Genomic DNA, 24,558 nt, shown 5'->3' on the forward strand with positions numbered 1-24,558 from the left:
CAGTAAGTCTCAGTAAACATAATCTAGACAAGAATCTAAGCCTCTCATATTAAGATTTCACTGATCCTGGTCAGGACAGAAGAGGAGCTGTGTGCTGGGTACTGTGTGTTTTGAGCAGGACCCCTGAGGAGGATTTTCAAAGCACTTTATTGAGTTCCTGTGCCTCTGGTACCTGCCTGGTGGCACTGGGAGAAATATAGCACAGTCATGATGGTCCATGGTCATTCCCCAGCCACTCAGAATCGGGAAAGACCAGTCCCTGGGTGGTCAGGAAGCTGTGTGCTCCTGGATCCAAGCCAGGTAGCTGGCCACATCGGTGTAGACACCCGGTTTGTTGCGGTCGCCACAGCCTGAGCCCCAGCTGATGACTCCTCGCAGGGTGAGCTGCTGCTCTGCTGCCTCTTCCTCACACACCAGGGGGCCCCCGGAGTCACCCTGGGGCAGAGACACGTAGCTCGGCACCCTCACCCTGTGCCTGGCCAGGAAGGGCCGACCAGGCCCCAGGGCTCACCTGGCATGCGTCAGTGCCACCCTCCAGGAAGCCAGCGCACAGCATTCCAGGGAGGATGGCGTCTCCATGCACGTCGGGGGTTGAGCAGAGCTCCTGAGAGAGAACGGGCACCTGCGCTTCCTGCAGGAAGGTGGAATATTCCTCCGCCCCTGTGAACCGAAAGCAATGTCCTCTTACCCAGCCCTCCTCAGGTGGCCTGGAATTAGGCCCGCCTTGGCCTTCCTCATTCACAGCACACCCAAGTGGCTGCCAATGATAACTCTGCTTCATAGGGGAGGAGACTGAGGCCCAGAGAGGAGTGGGATTTGGATGGGTGGAGGCAGGGCAGGAATCCAACTCCTGCCTTGTTCCCATCCAGTGTCTCAAAACCTGGCTTCCCAAGTAGCTCCCAGGCAGGGACTCTGTCCTTGTTACCCCTGGCAATCCAATACCCTTGGGAGATCTGGGGACCTTAACAGTGAATCCTAGACTCTGGGAGAGCGGACCACAGAGACAAGGGCTCAGCATGCCCTCACAACCTTGCAGGCACTCTGGATGATTCCAAAGCTGCCGGCTCCTCTGGCCTATCCCAGCGTCCAGTGTCACTTGCCCACCCCTGGCCGTTGTGCCTACCCTCGTACTGGTGGCCCCAGCCTGCCACCTCGCAGAGCCCGGCCTCGGATTCGGACAGTGGGGTGGCGCTGCTGGGCAGGCACACTGGTTGGACGTGAGGTGACAGGATCGCGCAGCTGCCGTCGGAGCTCTCCCGAAGGCGCACCAGAGCTAACCCGGGAAGGGCAGGAGAAGCGTTAGGTGGACAGGAGCGGGAACCTTCCCACTCTTTCTCCCAACCGTGCAGGGGCGCTCCCACACACCCAGGTCGTGCTGGTAGGTGATGGGCGAAAAGGCCTCGTGGAGGTGGTAGGAGCGCACCGCCAGCGTCTGGCATTGCTCACAGCTCTGGTTGTGGCGGTCCTGGCCAAGCACCACCAGCAGATCCTCTGGGGCTGGCCTGAAGAGTGAGAGGCAGTGAACCCCTTCCCTCGAGTGGCTGGGAAGCAGGGTACTGCCAGAGGAGGGGTGTTACACGCCTGTAATCCCTGTACTTGTGAGGCTGAGACAGGGGAATCACAGGTTCAGGTTTGAGGTCAGCCTCAACAAGTTAGCAAGACTGTCAGTAAGTTACTGAGATCCTGTTTCAAAATAAAAGCGGAGCATGGTGACTGCACGCCTGTCGTCCCAGTACCTGAGAGGTTTAGAAAGGAGAACACAGGTTGGAGGTCAGCCCGTAGGAACTAGTGGGATTCTGTTTCAAAAATGAAAAAAATAATAATAATACAGCGGGAGGGGATTAGCTCAGAGGTAGAACTCACCTGGGTTTAAGCCCAAGTAGCATAAATAAATAATAAGTAAGGCTGGGGATGTGGCTCTGAGGATGTCCCTGGGGCTCAATTCTCAGTACCAAAGAGAGAGAAGACCAAGAAAAAAGGAAGAAGGTTCAGGAACAGTGCAGAAGCCGGGCGGACACAAAGGAGTAGACTTAGAGCTCCAGGCCGGCACTCGCCTGTTCTGCAGGCAGTGAGCCGCGGTCAGCACCCAGCAGGGGGCGATGAGGCTCCCGGCGCAGAAACTGTGGCCCCAGTAGAGCGCAGCGATGTAGGGGTGCGCCCCGGGCAGCGCCACCAGCCCGCCCACGACTCGGCTCAGCGAGGACAAGCGCTTCCGGAGGCGCTGCCCGCAGCGGACGGGGCCGGGGCTCGGCAGGGGAGTCGGCGGCGCGGCGGAGCCTGCGGGGGGAGCCGGGGCTGAGCGCACGGAGACCCGCGCTCTCGCGCTCTCTGGGCTGGACCGTCTCCTCTTCCTATCTACCTGGGGTCTGCGGCCGCGGCGGGGTCTGGGTGGTTGGCCGCGGCTTCGGTAATGCAGAAGGCAGGGGCGCGGGCAGGTCTTGACGCACGAGGGGGACCCGGCGCGGAGGCGGGGTCGTGCCCGGGGGCGGGCACTGTGCCAGGTCGCAGTACTCCCAGCTCAGCCGGTCGCCGCTCCAAAAGAAGCACCACGGGCGGGTGTCATTATCTGGGTTCCTGCAACCTCAAGAGGGGGCGCTGTTAGAGAGTGGGGAGCCCCTGGAGGCGCTGGGATGGGAAGGGTTGCTCCTCTCCCGCCCCGCCCCGCCCCGGGCACCGGCAGAAGGCGTGGTGGCCCAGCCCGAGGCTGAGCGCCTGCTCCGCAGTCATATTCCGGTAGGTGGACTCGGTCGCCCAACGCTGACAGCGCGCTCCCGAGAGAGTGGTCTCGGCCCTACCGCGGTAACTGAGCCCGCGGCCTTCATAGCAGTTGGCCTGAAGGTCTAGGCAGAGAAGAGGCGCCTGCAGCCAGGGGTGGCCCTCCCAGGGCCCATCCACTTCTCCACTCCTCCCTGTCCCTTTCCCCAAGCCCTTCCCACAGGCGGCGGCTGGCCTTCTGCCTGCCCTGTGGCCCTCACTCACCCAAGTCACAGAAGGGCCCTTCGTAGCCCTCTGGGCAGTGGCACAGACGGTGGCCCTCCACCTCCAGGCAGCTGCCCCCATTGAGGCACGGGCTGGTGTGGCAGGCTGGAGAAACAGCGTATAGAGCCACCCCTGAGCGCAGCACCCCGGCCTCCTGCCAGCTTCTCTTGACCTTCAGCCTCCTCTACGGCCACTTCCCCGGGCAGTCCACCTTACCGCGGCTGGGCAGTGGCTTGCAGTGAACGTCAGAGCCCTTGCAGTGGCACCGCGCCACGCCTTTGGGCCCAGATCTAAGCCACATCTCATTCTCGTGGAAGAACCGAAGAAGCTGAGGCTCATAGCACTTCTCTGGGGACAAAGGGGACAGTGGTCTCCGGAGGCTCTGGGACTGGGCCAAGCCTCCAGGGATCCAAGGGCCTGTTGTGTAGGCCTAGGGCCTCCCTGGCCCCCAGCGTCCCCTCCCCTGCCCAGAGCACCGCCTTACTCCTTTGGCATTGCTTCCCAGCGAGGTTCTCGGGACAGAGGCAGTGCGGGCCATTCAGCATATTCATGCACGTCCCTCCTTTCTGGCAGGGGTTGTGTTTGCTGCAGTGGTCTGGAGAGAAGAAAAAGGGAGGGAGCATGGGGACCCTGTGTCACACAGGTGGGGCCAAGTCCCTGCCTGAATCCACTTGCCATGGGACCTGAGACTCCAAGTTTCCAAACTTTAGTTTATTCATCTGCAAAATGGGGCTTCTTTCCAGAACTCCCTCTGGGCTTCTGAAGGATATTGTAGAGGGAGAGAAGGGCTTGGGCCCAGAATCCCAGTTGTGTGGGGTCTGATGACTTCCAAAAGAGGAACTGGGAGAGGAGAGTGCTCTGGGCCGCCCCACAGGCTGTGTACAGTACCTTTCACTTTCTTGGGCTCCTGGCAGTATGCCCATTGCTGGTCCTGATCGAAGTTGGGGGTGGTGGCACACCTGTAGAAACAGATGAGGTTCCCTGCTCCACCCCAGGGGCTAGCCCATGCTCCTCTGCCTTAGCCCCCTCTTTCCAAGCAGGGTTCAAGCAGGGTTCCTTGGGCAGAAGGAGAGGTAGAATCCACTGCTCCCAGGCCCCTGCTCCAACCCCTAATGGGAAGTCTTACCAAGGCCGGGGGCCTGGCCAGCCCTTGTGGATACATTTGTGGTACAACTGCCGGTGGTACTGGAACGGGAAGTGGCAGGGCTCTCCGGTGACAGTGAGAACTGCGGGATTAACACACTTCCTGAGGATTTCCTCTGTGCACAATTACCCAGGCTCTACCTCATGGGATATGATGGGAAAACAGACCCTCCAAAGAGGGTCATGTGTTCAAGACAGCATTTGCTTAAGAAGTTGGGTTCTGGAGTCAGACAGGTAGGACAGATTCCGGACTCCACCATCTGCAGCTGTGTGACTTTGGGAAGGTCTGCAGCCCCAAGCTCTGGAACAGGGCTTGCCACCAACTTGGCACTTAGTAAAAATTTGTAGAACAGCCAAGTCACTTAACTATTTTGAGCCTCAGTTTCCTCATTTATTGTTTCTTGCTTAATATACCTGATGCCCTGGGTTTGATCCCTAGTACAGCAAAAATAAACAAACGAAGCCCGGCCCGGCGTGGTGACACACGCTTGTAATCCCCGTGCTTGGGAGGCGGAGACAGGAGGATTGCGCAGGTTCGAAGCCAGACGCTCAGGCTTAAGAGACCCTGCTTCAAAAAAAAAAAAGTATAAAATAGGTCTGGGAGTGTAGCCCGGAGGTAGAAGGGCTTCCAGGAACCCCAGTACCACCAAAAAAAAAAAAAAAAAAAAAGAGAGAGAGAGAAGAAAAGAAAAGAAAAAAACTTAGCGATGTGTGTGTGTGTGTGTGTGGGGGGGGAGATACCAGGAATTGAACTCAGGGGCATTTTGCCTCTAATCTATACTCCCAGCCCTAGTTTGTTTTATTTTATTATTCTTATTATTATTTTGGTGGTACTGGGGTTCCTGGAAACCCTTCTTCCTCTGGGCTACACTTCCAGACCCTCTCCCTCTCTCTCTCTCTCTCTCTCTCTCTCTATATATATATATATATATATATATATATTTTTTTTTTTTTTTTTTTTTTTAATTTGGAAACAGGGTCTCTTAAGCCAGTGAGACTGGCTTTGAACCAGCATGATCCTCCTGTCTCCACCTCCCAAGCATGGGGATTACAAGCGTGCACCACCACGCCCAGCTTCCTATTTTATTTATTTATTTACTTATTTATTTATTTTGCAGTAATGGGGAACCCAGGGGCATTGTACCTCCAAGCTACACCCCCAGTACCCAGCCCTATATTTTAATCTTTTTTTTTTTTTTGAAACAAGGTCTCACTGAGTTACAGAGGGCCTCGCTAAGTAGCTGAGGCTGTCCGTGAACCACGATCCTCCGATCTCAGCCTCCCGAATGCTGGGATTACAAATGTGTGCCACTACACCTGGCTCCTATTTTAGTTTTTAATTTTGGAACAGGGTCTCATTAAGTTGCAGAGGGCCGAGCCAGGTGTGGTGGCGTGTGCTTATAATCCCAGATTTTGGGAGGTTGAGACGGGAGGATGGCGATTCGCAGACAGCCTCAGCTACTTAGTGAGGCCCTTTGCAACTCAGTGAGACCCTGTTTCAAAATAAATAATAAAAAAAATTGGGCTGTGGGTATAGCTTGGAGGTAGGATACCCTTAGGTTCTATCCCCAGTACCGCAGGAAAAAAAAAAATTGCCTATATATACTTCAGAGGAATGTTGTGAAGTTGAATGAGATAATGCCCCTAAGACACTATGTATGTGTTCAATAAACACTTGCCACTATTTTGTTGTTAAAGACATAACAGCAGCTGGGCATGGTGGCATATGCCCTACGTAGGGGGTCAAGACAGGAGAATCATAGTTCACAGCCAGCCTCAGAAACTTAGTGAGAAGCTCCTCAAAATCAAAACAAAACAAAACAAAAAAACCAGGAAGCCGGGCGTGGCGGTGCACACTTGTAATCTCAGTACTTGGGAGGCTGAGACAGGAGGATCATGGTTAGCAGCCAGTCTCAGCTACTTAGTGAGACCCTGTTTCAAAAAATAAAGAATAAAAAATAGGTCTAGGGGTTGCATTCTACTTGGAGGTAGAATGTCCCTGGGTTTAATCCCCAGTAAAGAAAAAAAATAGGAGCTGGGTATGGTGGTGCACACTTATAATCCCAGTGCTTGGGAGGCTGAGACAGGAGGACCTCTCAACCTAGAGAGACCCTGTATCAAAATATAAATAAAATAGGGCTGGGGTATAATTTGGAGGTAGAATGACCCTGGGATCAATCCCCGAGTACCACAAAATAAATAGATAGATAGGTAATAGGGCTGGAGATGTAGCTTGTGGATATAGCTCAGAGATAGATTGACCCTGGATTCAATCCCCAGTACCACACACACACATATACAGACAAACACACATATACACTCAAACACACACACATTAAAAAAAAAAAAAAACATAATGGTGCTTACTGTGTTGGCTTACTGAGGCCCAAACCAGAGCCAGGGTGATAAAAGGAAATGATAGAGAAATCTGAGCTGGACCTTTAAGATGTAAATGGGCCAGACACACATCCCAGCCTTCGGGAGGCCAGACAGGAGGATCACGGTTCGAAGATAGCTTCAGCTACTTAGTAAGGCCCTTTGCAACTCAGTGAGACCCTGTTTCAAAAAATAAAGAACAAAAAATAGGGTTGGGGGTGTTTATCGGAGGTAGAATGCCCCTGGGTTCCATCCCCAGTACTGCAAATAAATAAATAAATAAATAAATATGTAAATGAGATGGACAGAGAGGAGGTGGACTCTAGGTAGGTTATTAAACATAGACAGGGCACTGTGGTTGGGGTGGGCAGGGGGAGCAGTTTGGCCTGGGTGGGGTAAGGAGAGGAGACTGTTGAAGCGCAGGACATTGTGCTAGGCCTCACAGTCACACCACAGGGCTTGAGCTTGACCCCACCAGGCCCAGCTCTCCAGAGCAGGATCCATGCAGTTCACAAGCCCAGTTGCATTGTACACTCTAGGCAAATATTTAGTGTCTGGAATAATGGAGGTAATAGGGAGCTATAGCAGGGTTGGAGGAAGATAGAAATGGCAGGAATTTTTCATCTAAATGGGTATTTGAAAATAAGGGCTAAGATTTTTTTTTTTTCCAGTGCTGGAGATTGAAGCTGAGGCCTCCCCCATTCTAGGCAAGCACTCTACCAGCTACGTCCCCAGCACAAGAGCTAAAAACATTGAAGCGCTTGCCACGCATCAGGCTCTGGGATGAGTACCAATAGGGCTGCGGGTATAGCTCAGAGGTAGAATGCCCCTGAATTCAATCCCTAAGAACACACACACACACACACACACACACACACACACACACACACACACACACAGTGATAAAGCCAAGATTTAGGGGTATTGAGGTCCAGAGTCCTGTTCTTGGACCCCTCTGAGCCCAATGAGGCCTGGCCTCTATGACCTGCACAATTCCATGGCATGTGTTGAAGCCAGGGCAAGATGGGTGAGGCTGGCTGCGGCCCAGCAGACACCCACACACCTGCTTGAGCCAGGCACTAGACACAGCCTGCCCTGAGCAAGGCACAGCTTGATCACACTCTGGGTCCTTATTACCCATGGGCCCAAGACAGGGCACATAGTAGGTACTCAGGTCTGAACGTCAGCCAGATGACTCTGTGCTCAGAATCCCTCCCCTCACTCCAAGGGCCTGAAGCTGCCCTGAGACCACATGCTCCCCACTACCCGCCGTACCTGAGGGACCTTAGGAGGATGCCACTTACCCACGGTGGGCTCGCCCACTGGCCTCTGCTCCCTGACGGCTTTCCAAGGTGGAAACTGTAGGGGCCAGAAGAAGACCAGGAATAGGCCGAGAAAGTCACAGCTGGCCCCGATTCTAAGCTAGTCCCAGCTTGGCTTCCTCTCAGAAATGCAAAGACTTCCTCACAAGACCTGGGCCCGCCCTTCCTCGGCCCATTGTTTCTTCAAAAGCTTCTCTCCCCCAGAAGCTCAGGCCGTGCCCATGTGCACTACCCTGGCCATCTGTCTCCTCTGCATGGGCCTTCTGTGCCCGACTCACCTTCCCACACAGGCCCCTCAGTCACCTAGGCCAGCAGGTCACGGGAGAGGCCAAGGCTGTGAGAGGAGCCCCCAGGGCCAGCCCAGCCCAGCCTCATCCGGGTTCCCATGCCCCTTACCGAAAGAGCTGACTCCAGGCTCACCAGCAGGGACCCCAGGAGCAGCAGAGCCCTCATGGCGCCTGTCTGTTGGTCGAACTGCCTACCCAAGAGTCCAAATCAATAGGGCTGGCCAAAGGTCTCCAAGTCCTGGGAAGTGGACACTGGCTAAGCTGTCCCGTTGGGCCTGGTGGGGCACAGGCTGTTTGTGAAGAGCCGGGCACAGCATCTTCCTCAGTATCCCCCCCAGCGGGCATCAGGAGTTGGTGGGTGGGGGTAGAAAAATGAAGAGCTGGAGAGTGGGACTGGAAGCAGGCATAGAGACATTTTTGTGTTCCAGGTCCTAGTAGGTCGAGGGGACTGAGGTAATCAAAGAGAAACCCCCTGTCAGGCATAGTACACACTTGTAATCCCAGTGCTTGGGAGGCTGAGACAAGAGGATCTCTGGCTCAAGGCCAACCTTGGCAATTTAGCAAGGCCCTCAGCAAGTTAGTGAGATCCTGTTTCAAAATAAGAGGAGTGGTGAGAAGCTGGGCATGGTTACGCACACTTGTAATCCCGCATTTGGGAGGCTGAGACAGGAGGATCACAGTTCGAGGACAAGCCTCAGCTACTACTTAGTGAGGCCCTTTGCAACTCAGTGAGACCCTGCTTCAAAATAAAGAATAAGAATAGGGTTTGAGGTGTCTCTCAGAGGTAGAATGCCCCTGGGTTCCATCCTCAGTACCAATAAATAAATAAATAAATAAATAAATAAATAAATAAATAAATGATGGGGCTGGGGGTATAGCTCCGAGGTAGAATGCCCCTGGGTTCCATCCTCAGTACCAATAAATAAATAAATAAATAAATAAATAAATAAATAAATAAATGATGGGGCTGGGGGTATAGCTCCGAGGTAGAATGCCCCTGGGTTCCATCCTCAGTACCAATAAATAAATAAATAAATAAATAAATAAATAAATAAATAAATAAATGATGGGGCTGGGGGTATAGCTCCGAGGTAGAATGCCCCTGGGTTCCATCCTCAGTACCACACACACACACACAAAAAGTAGTGAGAGCCAGGTGCGGTGGGGCACACATGTAATCCCCGCATTGGGGAAGCTGAGACAGGAAGATCATGGTTCAAGGGCAGCCTCAGCTACTTAGTGAAGCCCTTGCAACTCAGTGAGACCCTGTTTCAAAATATAAGAATAAAAAATAAGGTTGGAAGTGTAGCTCAGAGGTAGAATGCCCTTGGGTTCCATCTCTAGTACCACAAAAAAAAACACACACACACACACACACAAAAAAAAAAAAAAAAAAAAAAAAAACAGTGAGTGGGTAATTCAAAGGTAGAATGCCCTGGGCTCAATTCTCAGCACCAAAAATAAAAAAAATAAATAAAATATGAATAAATAAATCAATAAAAGAGAAGCTCCCTACTTAGGAATCTGAGAACCCATCAGGAAGTATATTATTATTTTTCGATTGCTTTGTAACAAATGACCACAAACTTAGCAGTCTAAACAATACTCGTTTATCAGTTCACATATCTGTACATAAAAATTGGGTACTGTGTGATTGGATTTTATGCCTAGAATATCACAAAACTGAGTTCAAGGCTGAGTCCTGGAGGCTCTGCAGAAGAATCTGTTTCAGGCTCATTCAGATTGTTGGCATAATTCAGTTCCTTGTGGTTGTAGGACTGAGGTTCCTGCTTTCTTGAAGGCTGTCATCCAGGAGCCACCCTTAGCTTCTAGCGGCTACCAGCATGTCTGGCCTTGTTCCAATTCAAAACCAAAACCAGAATCCCCCCTGTCAGGAAACATATCTCACATTTTGACTCTCCTTTGTCAGGAAAAACCTTTTATTTATTTATTTATTTATTTATTTATTTATTTATTTATTTATTTTTTGGTGGTACTGGGTGTGGAACCCAGAGGCTTTCTACCTCCAGGCTATACTCCCAGACCTTTTTTAAAATATTTTATTTGGAAACAGGGTCTCACTAAGTTGCTGAGGGCCTCACTAAGTAGCTGAGGCTGGCTTCGAACCCATGCGATCCTCCTGTCTCAGCCTCCTAAGCGCGGGGATTATAAGCGTGCACCACCACGCCCAGCAAGAAAAAACTTTTTAAAGGACTCATTTGATTAGTTAAGGCCCACCAAGGACAACTTTCCTATCTTAAGGTCAACTATATGGGACTTTATTTTTTTTAATTTATTTTTGTGTAGTACTGGGGATTGAACCCAGAGACATTATACCTCTGAGCTATACCCCCATCCCTATTTTATTTCTTACTTTGAAACGGGGTCTCACTAAGTTGCTAAGACTGGCTGCAAACCTGTGATCTTCCTGTCTCAGCTTTCCAAGAACTGGGATCACAAACCAGCTTGGGATCTTTATTATATTGCAAAAATCTCTAATAAAGCACTGGGTTGTGGCTCAGTGGCAGAGCACTTGCCTAGCACACAAAAGGTCCTGGGCTCAATCCCCAGCACCATACAAAAAATTATTTTGCCTGGCATAGGTACATGCCTGTAATCTCAATACTTGGAAGTGTGAGACAGGAGAATTTCAGGTTTGAAGTCAGCCTCAGCAACTTAATGAGACCGTGTTTCAGAATAATATTTGTGTGTGTGTGTGTGTGTGTGTGTGTGTGTGTGTGTGTGTGTGTGTGGTATTGAACCCAAGGGCATTCTACCTCTGAGCTACACACCCCTAGTCCCAATTTTTTGTTTGTTTGTTTCTGGGGTTTTTTTTTTTTGTGTGTGTGTGTGGTACTAGGGATGTAACCCAGGGGCATTCTACCTCTACGCTCTACACCCCAGCCCCATTTTTTATTCTTTATTTTGGAACAGGGTCTCACTGAGTTGCAAAGGGCCTCACTAAGTAGCTGAGGCTGGCTGTGAACTGCGATCCCCCTGTCTCAGCCTCCCAAATGCTGGGATTACAAGCGTGCGCCACCACGCTGGGCCCCCAGCCCTATTTTTTTGTAATCTTAGTACTTGGGAGGCTGAGACAGGAGAATTGCAGGTTCACAGCCAACATCAGCTATTTAGTGAGGCCCTCCACAACTTAGTTTGACACTGCTTCAATTTTTAAAAAAACAAAAAACAGAGCTGGGGGTGAGCTTGGAGGTAGAACGCCCCTGGGTTCAATCCCCAGTACTGCAAAATAAATAAATAAATAAATAAATAAATAAATAAATAAATAAATAAATAAATTGAAAGGGCTGGGATTGTAGCTCAGTAGTAGAGCACTTGTCCAGCATGTACATGGCCCTTGTGCCCACCCAAAGGAGGTAAAGATCTTGAGATCATCTTGGTATTCTACTGATCCCATGGGGAAAGTGCTAAGCCAGGGGCCCTAAAACACTCAGGGAAGGAGACGAGGTGGACATGTGTTCATCCTGGTTCAACGACATTTTGGTTTTTCCTTAAGAAACCATCCCTCCTGCGCTCCCTCTACTGCTACCAAACTCTACCCTTAGTTCAAGGGCTGGGCAGTATAACCTGGATCTAGCCAATAAGAACATAGCATCTCTAGACCACAGCGACTGGTTCAGAGACAAACACATAGACAAGTTGAGCCAATTAAAAGTCCCTGCCTTGGCACTTTTTCCAGAACTTTAGGGAAAGAGATACTTTGTTTCCAATGGATGGTTAAGCAGGTAGAATGTGGCTTTGGAGATACTGATGTCACTGTTCAGGGAAGGCCTGAGACTGATGCCTGTAACATAGGAAAAGCAAAACAAACAGAAAAGGAAGGACGGAGGAATGCTATGGAGACAATCTCCAAGGACCCTATTAATCCTCACTTTCTGGGATTCATGTCTTTGTAAGACTCTGCCTGCGTGTGTGTCCAATAAAATATAGCAGAGGTAATGGTGTTTGACTTCTAAGCCCAAGTTTAAAAGGCATTATAGTTTTTACCTCTGTCCTTGGAACACTCACTCTGGGGGAAGCCAGCTGCCTGCTGTCAGGACTTCCAGTAGCCCTGCAGAGAAGCCCAGGTGTGTGGGGGGTGGGGCAGGGAAATAAAGCCTTCTGCTAGCATCTAGCACCAATTTGATAGCCAATGTGAATGACCCATCTCAAAAACAAATACTTGAATTGACTGACCTCTGGCCTGCAATCTGATGAGAAACCTTGTATTAGTCAGCCTTTCATTGCCATCACAAAATATCTGAGACAGGCTAACTTATAAAGTAAAATTTATTTATTCATATTTTATCTCATAGTGTTGAAGGCTTAAAGTCCAAACTGCATGGTACAGACTCTCTGGAAGACTTTGCCTCACCTGTCACCTCACTGCAAATTATAATAGTGGGAACATGGAGAGGAACAAGTGATTACTTGTGGATACTGAAGGCCAGAAAGAAAGAAGGAGGGGCCAGGCTTGCCTTTAATGACCCTCTTGTGTGAACTAACCAGGATCACACAAGAAAATGCCCTAATCCCTATCAAAGGCAATGCTTTCAGTGACCTAAGGATATTCGCCTAGGCTCACCTCCCAGAGGGCCACACGTTTCCCAGCCACCCTAGGAACCAAGCCTCCAACACATGGACCCATAGGGACACTCAATCATATCCAAACCATAGCAGGCCCCAAGCCAAAACAAGTATCTAAGCTGGTCCTGAATACTGACCATCAGAAACTGTGAGAAATGATCATTGATTGTTACTGTCATAAGTCAATATGATATAGTATTTGCTAATTTGTACTGATGAATTGATTCCTGGTGTTTTTGTTTTATTTTGTTTTGTTTTGTTTTTGCGATACTGGGGATGGAACCCAGGGGCATTGCACCTTCAAGTGACACCCCCAGCCCTATTTTTTTAGTCTATTTATGAAACAGGGTCTCACTGACTTGTGAAGGGCCTCGCTAAATAGCTGAGGCTGTCCACAAACCGCAATTCTTCTGTCTCCACCTCCCGGATGCTGGGATTACAAGCATCGACCACCATGCCTGGCCGATTCCTGATTATTTTGAGAGCCTGGATCCTACATCTAGAAGTATCCTGAAGACTTCTCAGTTATAGCTGGGTATGTAGTTCATGGTACTTGTCAGCATCTGCGAGGTCCTGGGTTCAATATAATGCAAAGAAAGAAAAAGAAAGAAGTAAGAAAGAAAGGGAGAAAAAAGGAAAGAGAGAGAGAGAGGAAGGAAGGAAGGAAGGAAGGAAGGAAGGAAGGAAGGAAGGAAGGAGGAAGAAAGAAGGAAAGAAAGAAAGAAAGAAAGAAAGAAAGAAAGGAAGGAAGGAAGAAAAAACGAGCTGGCTGTGGTGGCGCATGCTTGTAATCCCAGTACTTGAGAGCCAGAGACAGGAGGATCACAGGTTTGAGGACAGCCTCAGCAACTTGTAAGGTCCTCCGCAACTTAGTGAGAACTTGTTTTAAAATAAAGAATAAAATAGGGCTAGAATGTAGCTCACACGTAGAATCCATAGAGTTCAATTCTCAGTATTGGAAAAGACTTTTTAAAGCCAGGTATGGTGGCACACACTTGTAATCCCTGCACTTGGGAGGCTGAGACAGGAGGATTGCACAGGTTCAAAGCCAGCCTCAGCTACTTAGTGAGGTGCTCAGCAACTTAGTGAGACCCTGTTTCCAAATAATATATAAAACGGGTCAGGGAGTAAAGCCCGGAGGTAGAAAGCCTCTGGGTTCCACTCCCAGTACCACACACACAAGAAAGACTTTTCAGTTATATGAGGCTTTATTAGCCAATATCAACAGACTTCTGATTCTCAATCAAAGAAATTCTCATTGACACAAGGTAATTTGTGAGAAATGAAGACAGAAAGTAATTATTTACAAATTCTTCTAGAAGAGAGACAGGCTGTGGGAGACTACTTGAAACAGAAACACAGCAAGAAGAGGGCAGGAGCTGGGCGTAGTGGAGCACATTTGTAATCCTAGCATTCAGGAGGCTGAGACAGGAGGATCGTGGTTCGAGGACAGCCTCAGCTACTTAGTGAGGCTCTTTGCAACTCAGTGAGACCCTGTTTCAAAATAAAAAATAAAAGATAGGGCTGGGGGTGTAGCTTGTAAATAAATGCCCCTGGGTTCCATCCTCAGTACCACAAAAAGAAGAAGAAGAAGAAGAAGAAGAAGAAGAAGAAGAAGAAGAAGAAGAAGAGGAGGAGGAGGAGGAGGAGGAGGAGGAGGAGGAGGAGGAGGAGGAGGAGGGGGGGCGGCACCTTTTGTGTGTGTGTGTAAATGTGTGGTGCTGGGGATTGGACCCAAAGGCATTCTACCTCTGAGCTGTATCCCCAGTCCTTTATTTATTTTATTTATTTATTTATTTTTGCAGGTTGGGGATGGAACCCAGAGGCGTTTGACCTCTGAGCTATACCCCCTGCCCAACTTTTTATTCTTTATTTTGAAACCAAGTCTCACTGAGTTGCAGAGGGTCTCACTAAGTAGCTGAGTCTGTTCGTGAACCACAATCCTCTGGTCTCAGCCTCCCGAATGCTGGGGTTACAAGCATGCGCCACCACGCCCGGCCCCAGTTCTATTTTTTATGCTTTTTTTTGAAGCAGGGTCTCCCTAAGTTGCGGAGGGCCTCACTAAGTAGCTGAGGCTGCCTACAAACCCGGAACCTCCTGTCACAGACTCACAAATGCTGGGGTTACAAGTGTGCACCACCACACCCGGCTTAGGGGCACCTTTTTGACCATTGGCTTCAAAGGGGACATGTTCACATGACAACTGGTACGTCTAGGATGCTTTCATCCTAGACGTACTGTGGGGTGTAAGATGAGCTCATTAAAGTGAAAGCACCTCTGGTAGTTCTTCTATTTTGTTAATGTGCTTTTATCGGTGCATTATAGTTTCATATCATAATGTAAATCATGTTGACAGTGACATCCATGCACACAGCCCTTGGTGCCAGCCCAGATCCCTCCCATCCCACTTCCCCAAACAAAGTACTGAGATTGACATTGGCATTTTCACATATGTACACAAAGCCGATGGTGGTGATTCCTTCATTGATCCTTGTTCTTCCGTCTCCCCTTCCCTTAGGCCACCTCCCTGGCTCCACTGAGGCTTCTCCTCCATTATCTGGAGTCCCTCTGGTCTCCCCATCACTCCCTAGCTTCAGTCCTCTTCCTCCTCTTCTTCCTCCTCCATTTCCTCCTCCTCCTTCTTCTTTGTACTGAGGATGAAACCTAGGGACATTGTACCTTCAAGCTACAACCCCACTCCTTTTTAAATTTTTTAGTTTGAAACAGAGTCTCACTAGGTTGCGAGTCTTGCTAAGTTGCTGAGACTGATCGTGAACCTGCGATCCTCCTGTCTCAGCCTCCCAAGTACTGAGATTACAGGCATGTGCCATTGAGCCTGGCTCTTCTGACAGGTTTTTGTTTTGTATGTGTGTAGTACTGAGGATTGAACCCAGGGGCATTCTACCTCCAAGCTACACATATTTATTTTGAGACAGGGTCTCAATAAATTGTACAGAACCTCACAAATTGCTGAGGCTGGCTGCGAACTGCTGATCCTTATGTCTCAGCCTGCCAAGTACTGGGATTATAAGTGTGTGCCACCACGCCCGGCTCTGACAGTTCTTGATTGCACCTGAGAACAGACTTTGGTCCCAGAGGCACCCCGCTGGCTCCTCCACCTAGGGAGAAGCCAGTTATCCCTTAAATAGAATGTGTGTGTGTGTTTGTGTGTGTGTGTGTGTGTGTGTGTGTGTGTGAGTGAATCTGGGAGAATTTTACCTCTGAGCTAAGCCCTCCGCCCTATTTCTTTTATTTATTTGTGTGTGTGTGTGTGTGTGTGTGTGTGTGTGTGTGTGTGTGTGTATGTTGCTAGAGATGGAACCCAGGGTCATTCTATTTCTGAGCTATACCCCCAGCCCTATTTTTTATTCTTTATTTTGAAACACAGTCTCCCTAAGTTGCAAAGGGCCTAAGTATTAGCTGAGGCTGTTTGCAAACCACGATCCTCCTGTCTCAGCCTCCCAAATGCTGAAATTACAAGTGTAAACCACCACACCTGGCGTTTTTTGTTTGTTTTTGTACTGAAGATTGAACCTAGAGATATTCTACCTCCAAGCTATGCCCTCAATTTAAAATTGTGTGTGTGTGGGTAGGGTACTGGGGATTGAACCTGGGGGCATTCTACCTCTGAGTTACATCCCTAGGCCTTTTTTTTTTTTTAAATTATTTTGAAACAGGGTCTCACTAAGTTGCAGAGAGTCTCACCAAGTAGCTGAGGCCATTCTCAACCTGCGATCCTCCTGTCTCAGTTTCCTAAGTACTGAGATTACAAGCATGTGCCACCACGCCCAGCTTTCCCATTATGCTTTTCTCTATTCAGAAACAGGGTCTCATTAGGTTTCTGAGCCTTGCTACTTTGCCAAGGCTAGCTTTGAACCTTCAATCCTCCTGTCTCAGCCTCCAAGTGCTGGTATTATAAGTGTGTGCCACCACGCCTGGCTTCTTTTTATTTATTCATTTATTTGTTTGTTTATTTATTTATTTTTGCAGTAATAGGGATTGAACCCAGGGCCATTCTACCTCTGAGCTACACCCCCAGCCCTATATTTTATTCTTTATTTTGAAACAAGGTCTCACTAAGTTGCAGAAGGCCTCATTAAGTAGCTGAGGCTAGCCATGAATCTGTGATCCTCCGGTCTCAGCCTCCCAAGTACTGGGATTATAAGTATGCACCATCACATCCAGCAGAAGGATTTTTTTAAATTTTATTTTATTGGTACACTATAGTCTCACATCATAATGTGGATCATGTTGACAATGACATATATTTACACAGTACTTGGTGCCCCCCCAAGAGATCTTTTGAACAGCTCTGCAAAATGAGAAGAGGTTTGCAGGTGGGAAAGAGAGGGAGGGGCTTCCAAGCCCACTGAGTAATGCAATTGCACAGTAGCCCGAACACATCATGTCAAACTAGGAAAAAGCTGAGTACTGTGGCACACATTTGTAATCCTAGTACTTGGGAGCCTGAGACAGGAGGATCACAGGTTCAAGGACAGCCTCAGCAACCTTGTGAGGCCTTCTGCAACTTAACAAGACTCTGTTTTCAAGTAAAATAAAATAGGAGCCCGGTGTGGTGGCACACACTTGTAATCCCAGCATTCAGGAGGCTAAGACCAGAGGATCACAGTTCACAGACAGCCTCAGCTATTTAGTGAGACCCTGTTTCAAAATAAAGAATAAAAAAATAGGGCTAGGTGTGTAGCTCGGAGGTAGAATGCCCCTGGGTTCCATCCTGAGTACTGAAAAGATAAATAAAATAATATAGGGCTGAAGGTGTAGCTCAGAGGTAGAATGCCCCTGGATTCAACCCCAGTACCATAAACAAACAAAATGAAGAATGTGGCGAGTCCAGGGTGCCTTGGAGAGAGATGAGATGAGGGCCAGTCCACTGGGACCAAGGGTGGACTTCATGGTATTACTTGATCACCATCTAGTCTGCCTTCCGCCAGCCCCCAGTTTCTATTTGTATGTCACCCTTCCATACTCGTGGGGTGAAAGGTGATTTCTAGAGATTTTCTCCCACGATGGGAGCCTAATAGACCAGACAAACGTCTCCCTGCCACACCAGAGCCAGAGGATCCAAAACGCAGCCAGCGCTCTTACCCAGGACTGCATTCCAAGGGCAAGAAGAATGAGAGGTCTGCACTGCGCCATCCATGCCCTGACCACTGTCCCTGCTACGCGGCATCAGTAGGGAGGTCTTCCCCACACCAAGCGCAAGCAGCAGGGAGATTCAAATTCATCATTTTGGATCACAAGAGTTTTATAGCAAGACGGGTGTCACCGCACATCCCTGTAATCCAAGCTACTTGTGAGACTGAGGCAGGAGGATCACATGTTTGCAGGGTCCTGTCTCTAATTAAAATGTAAAAAGGAGCCAGGTGTGGTGGCGCACACTTTGTAATCCCAGCATTTAGGAGGCTGAGACAGGAGGATCAAGGTTCGTGGATAGCCTCTGCTACTTAGTGAGGCCCTTTGCAACCCAGTGAGACCCTTTTTCACAATAAAGAATAAAAAAAAAAATTGGGCTGGGGGTGTAGCTTAGAGGTAGAATGCCCCTGGGTTCAACCCTTAGTACTGAAAAAAAATTAAAAAGGGCAGGGGAATGTAGCTCAGTGGTAGTGTGCTTGCCTAGCATGTATGAGTGCCTGAGTTTCATCCCCAAAATCACAAAAAGAAAAGAACCCCCAAAACAAAACCCTAAAAGCATCCAGAACATGGGCGGATTTTGAGTGGCACCATTTGAGACCCAGGATGCAGAGATGCTTGAAGTCAGACCCACAACCACCCTCTTTCTTTTCTTTTCTTTTCTTTTCTTTTCTTTTCTTTTCTTTTTTATTTTTGGTACTGGGAATTGAACCCAGGGGCATTCTACTTCTGAGCTACACTCCAGCCCTTATTATTTTTTATTTTGAAACAGGGTCTCACCAAGTTATCATGCAATCACCTTGAATCTGTAATCTCTCTGTCTCAGCCTCCCAAGCTCCTGGCTCCACCCATATTTCTTGAGTCAATTTTTTTTTTTCTTCACAGGCCAATTTAACTTATTTATTTTTTGTACTGGGGACTGAACTCAAGGGCATTCTACCTCTAGACTACACCCCAGACCTTTTTATTTTTAATTTTAATTTGTGTGTGTGTGTGTGTGTGTGACTGAAGATTGAAGCCAGGGGCATTCTACCTTTGAGCTATAACCCCAGCCTGATTTTATTTCTTATTTGAAAACAGAGTAAGTTGTGGAGAGTCTCGCTAAGTTGCTGAGGCCGGCTTTGGACCTGTGATCTTCCTGTCTCAGCCTTCCAACTAACTACTGGGATTACAAGTATGTGCCACCATGCCCAACTTTATTTTTTTAAATATGCTTTTATTACCTGGGCATGGTGGTGCCTAATATAGTTGATGGTGGTAATTTTATTAATGAACCTCACTCTTATTTTTTATTTTGAAACAGGGTCTCACTGAGTTGCAGAGGGTCTCCCTAAGTTGCTGAGGCTGGCACCGAGTCTGTGATCCTCCTGCCTTTGCCTCTCAAGCCCTGGGATCACAGGTGTGGGCCACCACCCCTGGGCTACTTAGGCCAGTTTTAGTTACAACCAAAAGTCCTAACTGATGCAATAGTTCACACATTGTTACCAGGAAGTTCCTGAAACAAAACAAACCAAAACAAAACACTTCACGATCAGTTGTGTAAATCGGTATCTTAAAGGATGAAAAAAAAAATGACCTTAGGAGCAGGGTAGGGATAAAACTAGACTTGGGTCAGGAATCCTTCTAATACCAGGACTGCTTCTAATGGCCAACTCCCCTCCCTCGCACAGTGGTGCATGAGGAGCTCAGCTTCTTTTTTGGGGGGAGGGGGGGAGGTGAAACTGGGGGTGGAACCCAGAGACTTTCTACCTCGGGGCTAGGCTATATTCCCAGACCCATTTTATATTTTATTTGGAAACAGGGTCTCACTAGGTTGCTGAGAGCCTCACTAAGTAGCTGAGGCTGGCTTCGAACCTATGCGATCCTCCTGTCTCAGCCTCCCAAGTGCGGGGATTACAAGCGTGCGCCACCACGCCCGGCGGAGCTCAGCTTCTTTCTCTGAGCCCTAGTTACCACAAATCGTTAAGGCAGGATGGGCACTCACACCGGCTGGCAGATGTTGAGATGTCTGACGGCAGTGTAGCAGGCAGAGCCTGGCTGCAGCTCGGTCTATGGAAGCTTACAAAGACACTTCTCTGCATGGACGCACTCACTCTTCCCAGCGATGCCCCGAGCAGCTGTCCCTGGCTCTCCCTGCAGAGCGGGTCTTTTCCCATTCCTTGCTTTCCATTCCATCTCCTGGCTCTGCCTGTCTTTCTACTGCTGGTCTGTGGATAGAAACCCGCAAGGTCCTGCTCACAGGCACCTGGATACACACAGAACACAAACCCCGTTCCTTTTTTTCTCATGGTACTGGGATTGAGCCCAGATGTGCTCTCCCACTGAGCCACATCCCTGACTCTTTTTATATTTTATTTTATTTGCGGTACTGGGGATGGAACCCAGGGGCATTCTATCTCTGAGCTACACTCCAAGTCCTATTTTTTTTTTAATTCTTTATTATTTTGAAACAGGGTCTCACTGAATGCTGGGATTACAAGCGTGCGCCACCACGCCCAGCTGACAAGTACCTATTCAAAGGGAATTTGGTCAGGAGAGGTCAAAAGGCACCCAGCCTGCTCTCCTTCACTCTTTGGTTGGTGGCACTCTGTCCCCCGTCACTCTGGCTGTCATGATGAAGCCTACTCACAAGTAGAAACAACTCCTTCCTCCTGCCCAGTGCTGCCCAATAGAACCTTCTAATGTTAGAAGGGTTCTTTATCTGTGTTGTCCTATACAGTGGCCACTTGTTACATGTGACAGGGTTTGTGTGTTTGTTTTTGGTGGTACTGGGGTTCCTGGAAACCCTTCTACCTCCAGGCTACACTCCCAGACCTATTTTATATTTTTATTTGGAAACAGGGTCTCTTAAGCTGGCTTTGAGCCTGCGAGATCCTCCTGTCTCTGCCTCTCAAGCGTGGGAATTACAAGCATGCGCCACCATGCCCGGCTGTTTGTTTGTAGTACTGAGGATAGGACCAGGGGTATTCTACCTCAGAACTACACTCCAACAGTTTTTTGTTTGTTTGTTTGTTTTTGTTTTTTGTTTTTGCGGTACTGGGGATGGGATTCTACCTCCGAGCTACAACCCCAGCCCTATTTTTTATCTTTTATTTTGAAACAGGGTCTCACTGATTTGCAAAGAGCCTCACTAAGTAGCTGAGGCTGGCTTCAAACCTGTGCAACCTTCCTGTCTCAGCCTCCTAAATGTTGGGATTACAAGCATGCACCACCATACCCAGTTTATTCTTCATTTTGAAACAGGGTCTAAATTGCAGAGGACCTCACTAAGTAGCTGAGGCTGGCTGCAAACCTGTGATTCTCCAGTCTCAAACTTTCAAGTACTGGGAATAGTGTGTGCCACTACAACCAGCTTCCCAATATTTTTTAATTTTTCAGTTTATTTTTTGTAGTACTGGGGATTGAACCCAGGGGCATTCTACCTCTGAGCTACATCCCCAGCCCTATTTTTCATTCTTTATTTTTTTATTTTATTTATTTTACTTTTTTGTGGAACTGGGGATTAAACCCAAGAGCCTTCTACCTCTGAGCTACACTCCCAGTCCTATTTATTTATTTATTCATTTATTTATTTTTTTTTATTTTATTTTTTATTTTATTTTATTTTATTTTATTTTTTGGTGGTACTGGGGTTCCTGAAAGCCCTTCTACCTCCGGGCTACACTCCCAGACCTATTTTATATTTTTGAAACAGGGTCTCCTACGCCAGCGCGGCTGGCTTCGAACCTGCGCGATCCTCCTGTCTCCGCCTCCCAAGCGCGGGGATTACAAGCGTGCGCCACCACGCCCGGCGTTATTTATTTTTATTTTAATTCATTCATTCTTTCAGTACTGGTGATTGAACCCAGGGATGTTCTACCTCTGAGCTATACCCCCAGCCCTACTTTTTTATCTTTTATTTTGAAACAGGGTCTCACTGAGTTGCAGAGGCCTCATTAAGTAGCTGAAGCTGGCCAAGAACCTGAGATCCTTCTATCTCAGCCTCCCCAGTACTGGGATTACAAGCACCCTCATGCCTGGCTAGTTTTTATTTTGAAATAGGATCTCACTAAATTACTGAGGGTCTCCCTAGATTGCTAAGGACGGACTCACATCAGCGATCTGTTTAGGCTTCAGGTCCTGCGTGGCTTTTGGCAGAGATATCAGTTCCCTGCCTCACAGGCCTCTCCGTAGGGCAACACCCAACATGGCAGCTGGATTCCTCAGGTTGAGCCAGCAACAGAAAGTGCAGAAAATGAAAATGAAAATGAAAATCTGGAAGAGGACACACCATCACTTTCACTGCACACTTTTCATTGGGAGTGACTCAGTAGGTCCAACCCACATGTTTGAGGAGGAGATAAGATCAGGGCGCGATACCAGAAAGCAGAAATGGCTGGGGCTCTGGACACCTCAGAGGTTACAAAACAGGAACCGCTGGACGGTGCTCAGCAAGAGTGTGACAGGATCAGCTAGGCTATTTTAAAAATAGCCGGGCGTGGTGGCACACACCTGTAATCCCAGTACTTGGGAGGCTGAGACAGGAGGATCACAGGTTCGAGAACAACACCGGCAATTTAGTGAGACTCTGTTTTAAAATAAAAAATAAGCCAGGTATGATGGCGCGTGCCTGTAATCCCAGTACTTGGGTGGCTGAGACCAGAGGATCATAGGTTTGAGGCTAATCCCAACATCTTAGTGAGACCAAATAAAAATAACATAGGGCTAGGGTATAACTTGGGGGTAGAATGATACTGGTTCAATCCTTAGCACCAAAAAGAAAAATAAAAACAAAAATAAAATAAGCCGGGCATGGTGGCACACGCTCATAACACCAGTATTTGGGAGGCTGAGACAGGAAGATCGCGGTTTGTGGACAGCCTCAGCTACTTAATGAGACTGTTTGCAATTCAGTGAGACCCTGTTTCAAAATAAAGAATAAAAAATAGGGCTGGAGGTGTCGCTTGGAGGGAGAATACCCCTGGGTTCCATCCCCAGTACGGAGGAAAAATAAAATAAAATAAAATAAAGGCAGGCTGGGGGCCAGGTTAAATGTACAATGCTCTTGGGTTCAATCCCAGTAATACACACACACACACACACACACACACACACACACACACACACATACACACACACACGTACAGTGGCATGTGTACCTGTAGTCTCAGCTACTAGGGAGGCTGAAGCAGGAGGATCACTTGAGACTAGGTGTTGGAGGCCAACCTGTGTGACCTAGTGAGAACCTGTCTCAAAAGGAAAAAAGGATTTAAAATTAAAAATATAAATAAAGCTGGGCATGATGGCGCACACTTGTAATCCCTGCGCTTGGGAGGCTGAGACAGGAGGATCGCACAAGTTCGAAGCCAGCCTCAGCTACTGAGTGAGGCTCTCAGCAACTTAGTGAGACCCTGTTTTCAAATAAAGTATAAAACAGGTCTGGGAGTATAGCCCGGAGGTAGAAAGCCTCTGGGTTCCACCCCCAGTAGTACACACACACACACACACACACACACTCACACAATAGAAATGAGCACAGTGGCAAATGCCTATAATCCTAGTACTTGGGAGACTGAGACAGAAGGATCATAGGTTCAAGACTCAGCAATTTAGTGAAGTCCTGTGCAATTTAGATTGTTTCAAAATAAAAAGTAAACTGAGTGTGGTGGCTCATGTTTATAATCTCTGGCACATGCTTATAATCTCAGCATTTGGGAGGCTGAGATAGGAGGATCTAGGTTCAAGGACAGCCTTAGCTACTCAGCTACTTAGTGAGGCCCTGGGCAATTTAGTGAGACAAAATAAAGAATAGAGCCAGGTGTGGTGGCACACACTTGTAGTTTATAATCCCAGCATTTGGGAGGCTGAGACAAAAGGATCATGGTTTGCGGACAGCCTCAGCTTCTTAGTGAGGCCCTCTGGAACTTAGTGAGACGCTGTTTCAAAATAAAGAATAAAATATAGGGCTGGGGGTGTGTAGCTCAGAGGCTGAATGCCCCTGGGTTCCATCCCCAGACCCCCCCCCCAAAAAAAAAGGAACCAGGCATCATGGTGGCCCAGGCTTGTAATCTCAGTATTGAGAGGCTGAAACAGAAGGATCAAGGTTTGCAGACAGCCTCAGCTACTTAGTAAGACCCTTTGCAACTTAGTTAAAACCCTGTTTCAAAATAAAGAATAAAAAATATGGCTGGGGGTCTAGCTCAGAGGTAGAATGCCACTGGGTTGAATTCTCAGTACCACACACACCAAAAAAAAAAAAAAAAGGACAATTAGTATAATACATCTTTTTGGACATGCTGCAGTGAATAACCTTTAACATTTGTTCTTTTGCTTGAGTACAATGACATTTGTAGGTTCTATTTCTAGAAATATATAGCTCGGAAATTTTGTAGCAGATTTCTCTTTAAAAGACATCACTTTGGCTATAAATGGAGAATGACTTGAAAGTTCAGAACCTGAGAGTTGTTAGTGAAACCTCCTCTTCAGTCGTCAATTGCCAAGTCCTGTTCATCCCAGCTCCATTGATAGCTCTCAATCTTTCCATTTGTTGGCATACCCTGGCTACTATCCCAGCAAGGGTACCCCAGTTCCTCTCTAATGGCTCCTCCTACAAGGTCTACCTCCTGTCTTAGTCAAGATATTTGGCTGCAACCAAGCCAATTCCAAGTAACTTAAGCAGATAAGGAACTGATCCCACAATCCCTTAATCCCAGCTGCTTGATAGGCCAAGGTAG

General features: G+C 48.1%; 1 protein-coding gene across 1 annotated transcript; it reads right to left on the reverse strand.

Moving 5' to 3' along the window:
- Positions 1-267: 267 nt before the first annotated feature.
- Positions 268-8,273, reverse strand: F12 (coagulation factor XII; the record flags this gene model as incomplete). The annotated part of the gene is made up of 14 exons (XM_080714649.1): positions 268-435; positions 512-660; positions 1,124-1,273; positions 1,366-1,502; positions 2,055-2,277; positions 2,360-2,574; positions 2,675-2,840; positions 2,980-3,084; positions 3,196-3,327; positions 3,464-3,574; positions 3,868-3,938; positions 4,106-4,205; positions 7,803-7,857; positions 8,217-8,273. 14 exons carry the CDS (start codon positions 8,271-8,273, stop codon positions 268-270), a joined length of 1,839 nt encoding a protein of 612 aa, XP_080570775.1.
- Positions 8,274-24,558: the final 16,285 nt, after the last annotated feature.

This window comes from Muscardinus avellanarius (assembly GCF_963383645.1).
Source record: "Muscardinus avellanarius genome assembly, chromosome: 1".
NCBI classification, from domain to species: domain Eukaryota; kingdom Metazoa; phylum Chordata; class Mammalia; order Rodentia; family Gliridae; genus Muscardinus; species Muscardinus avellanarius.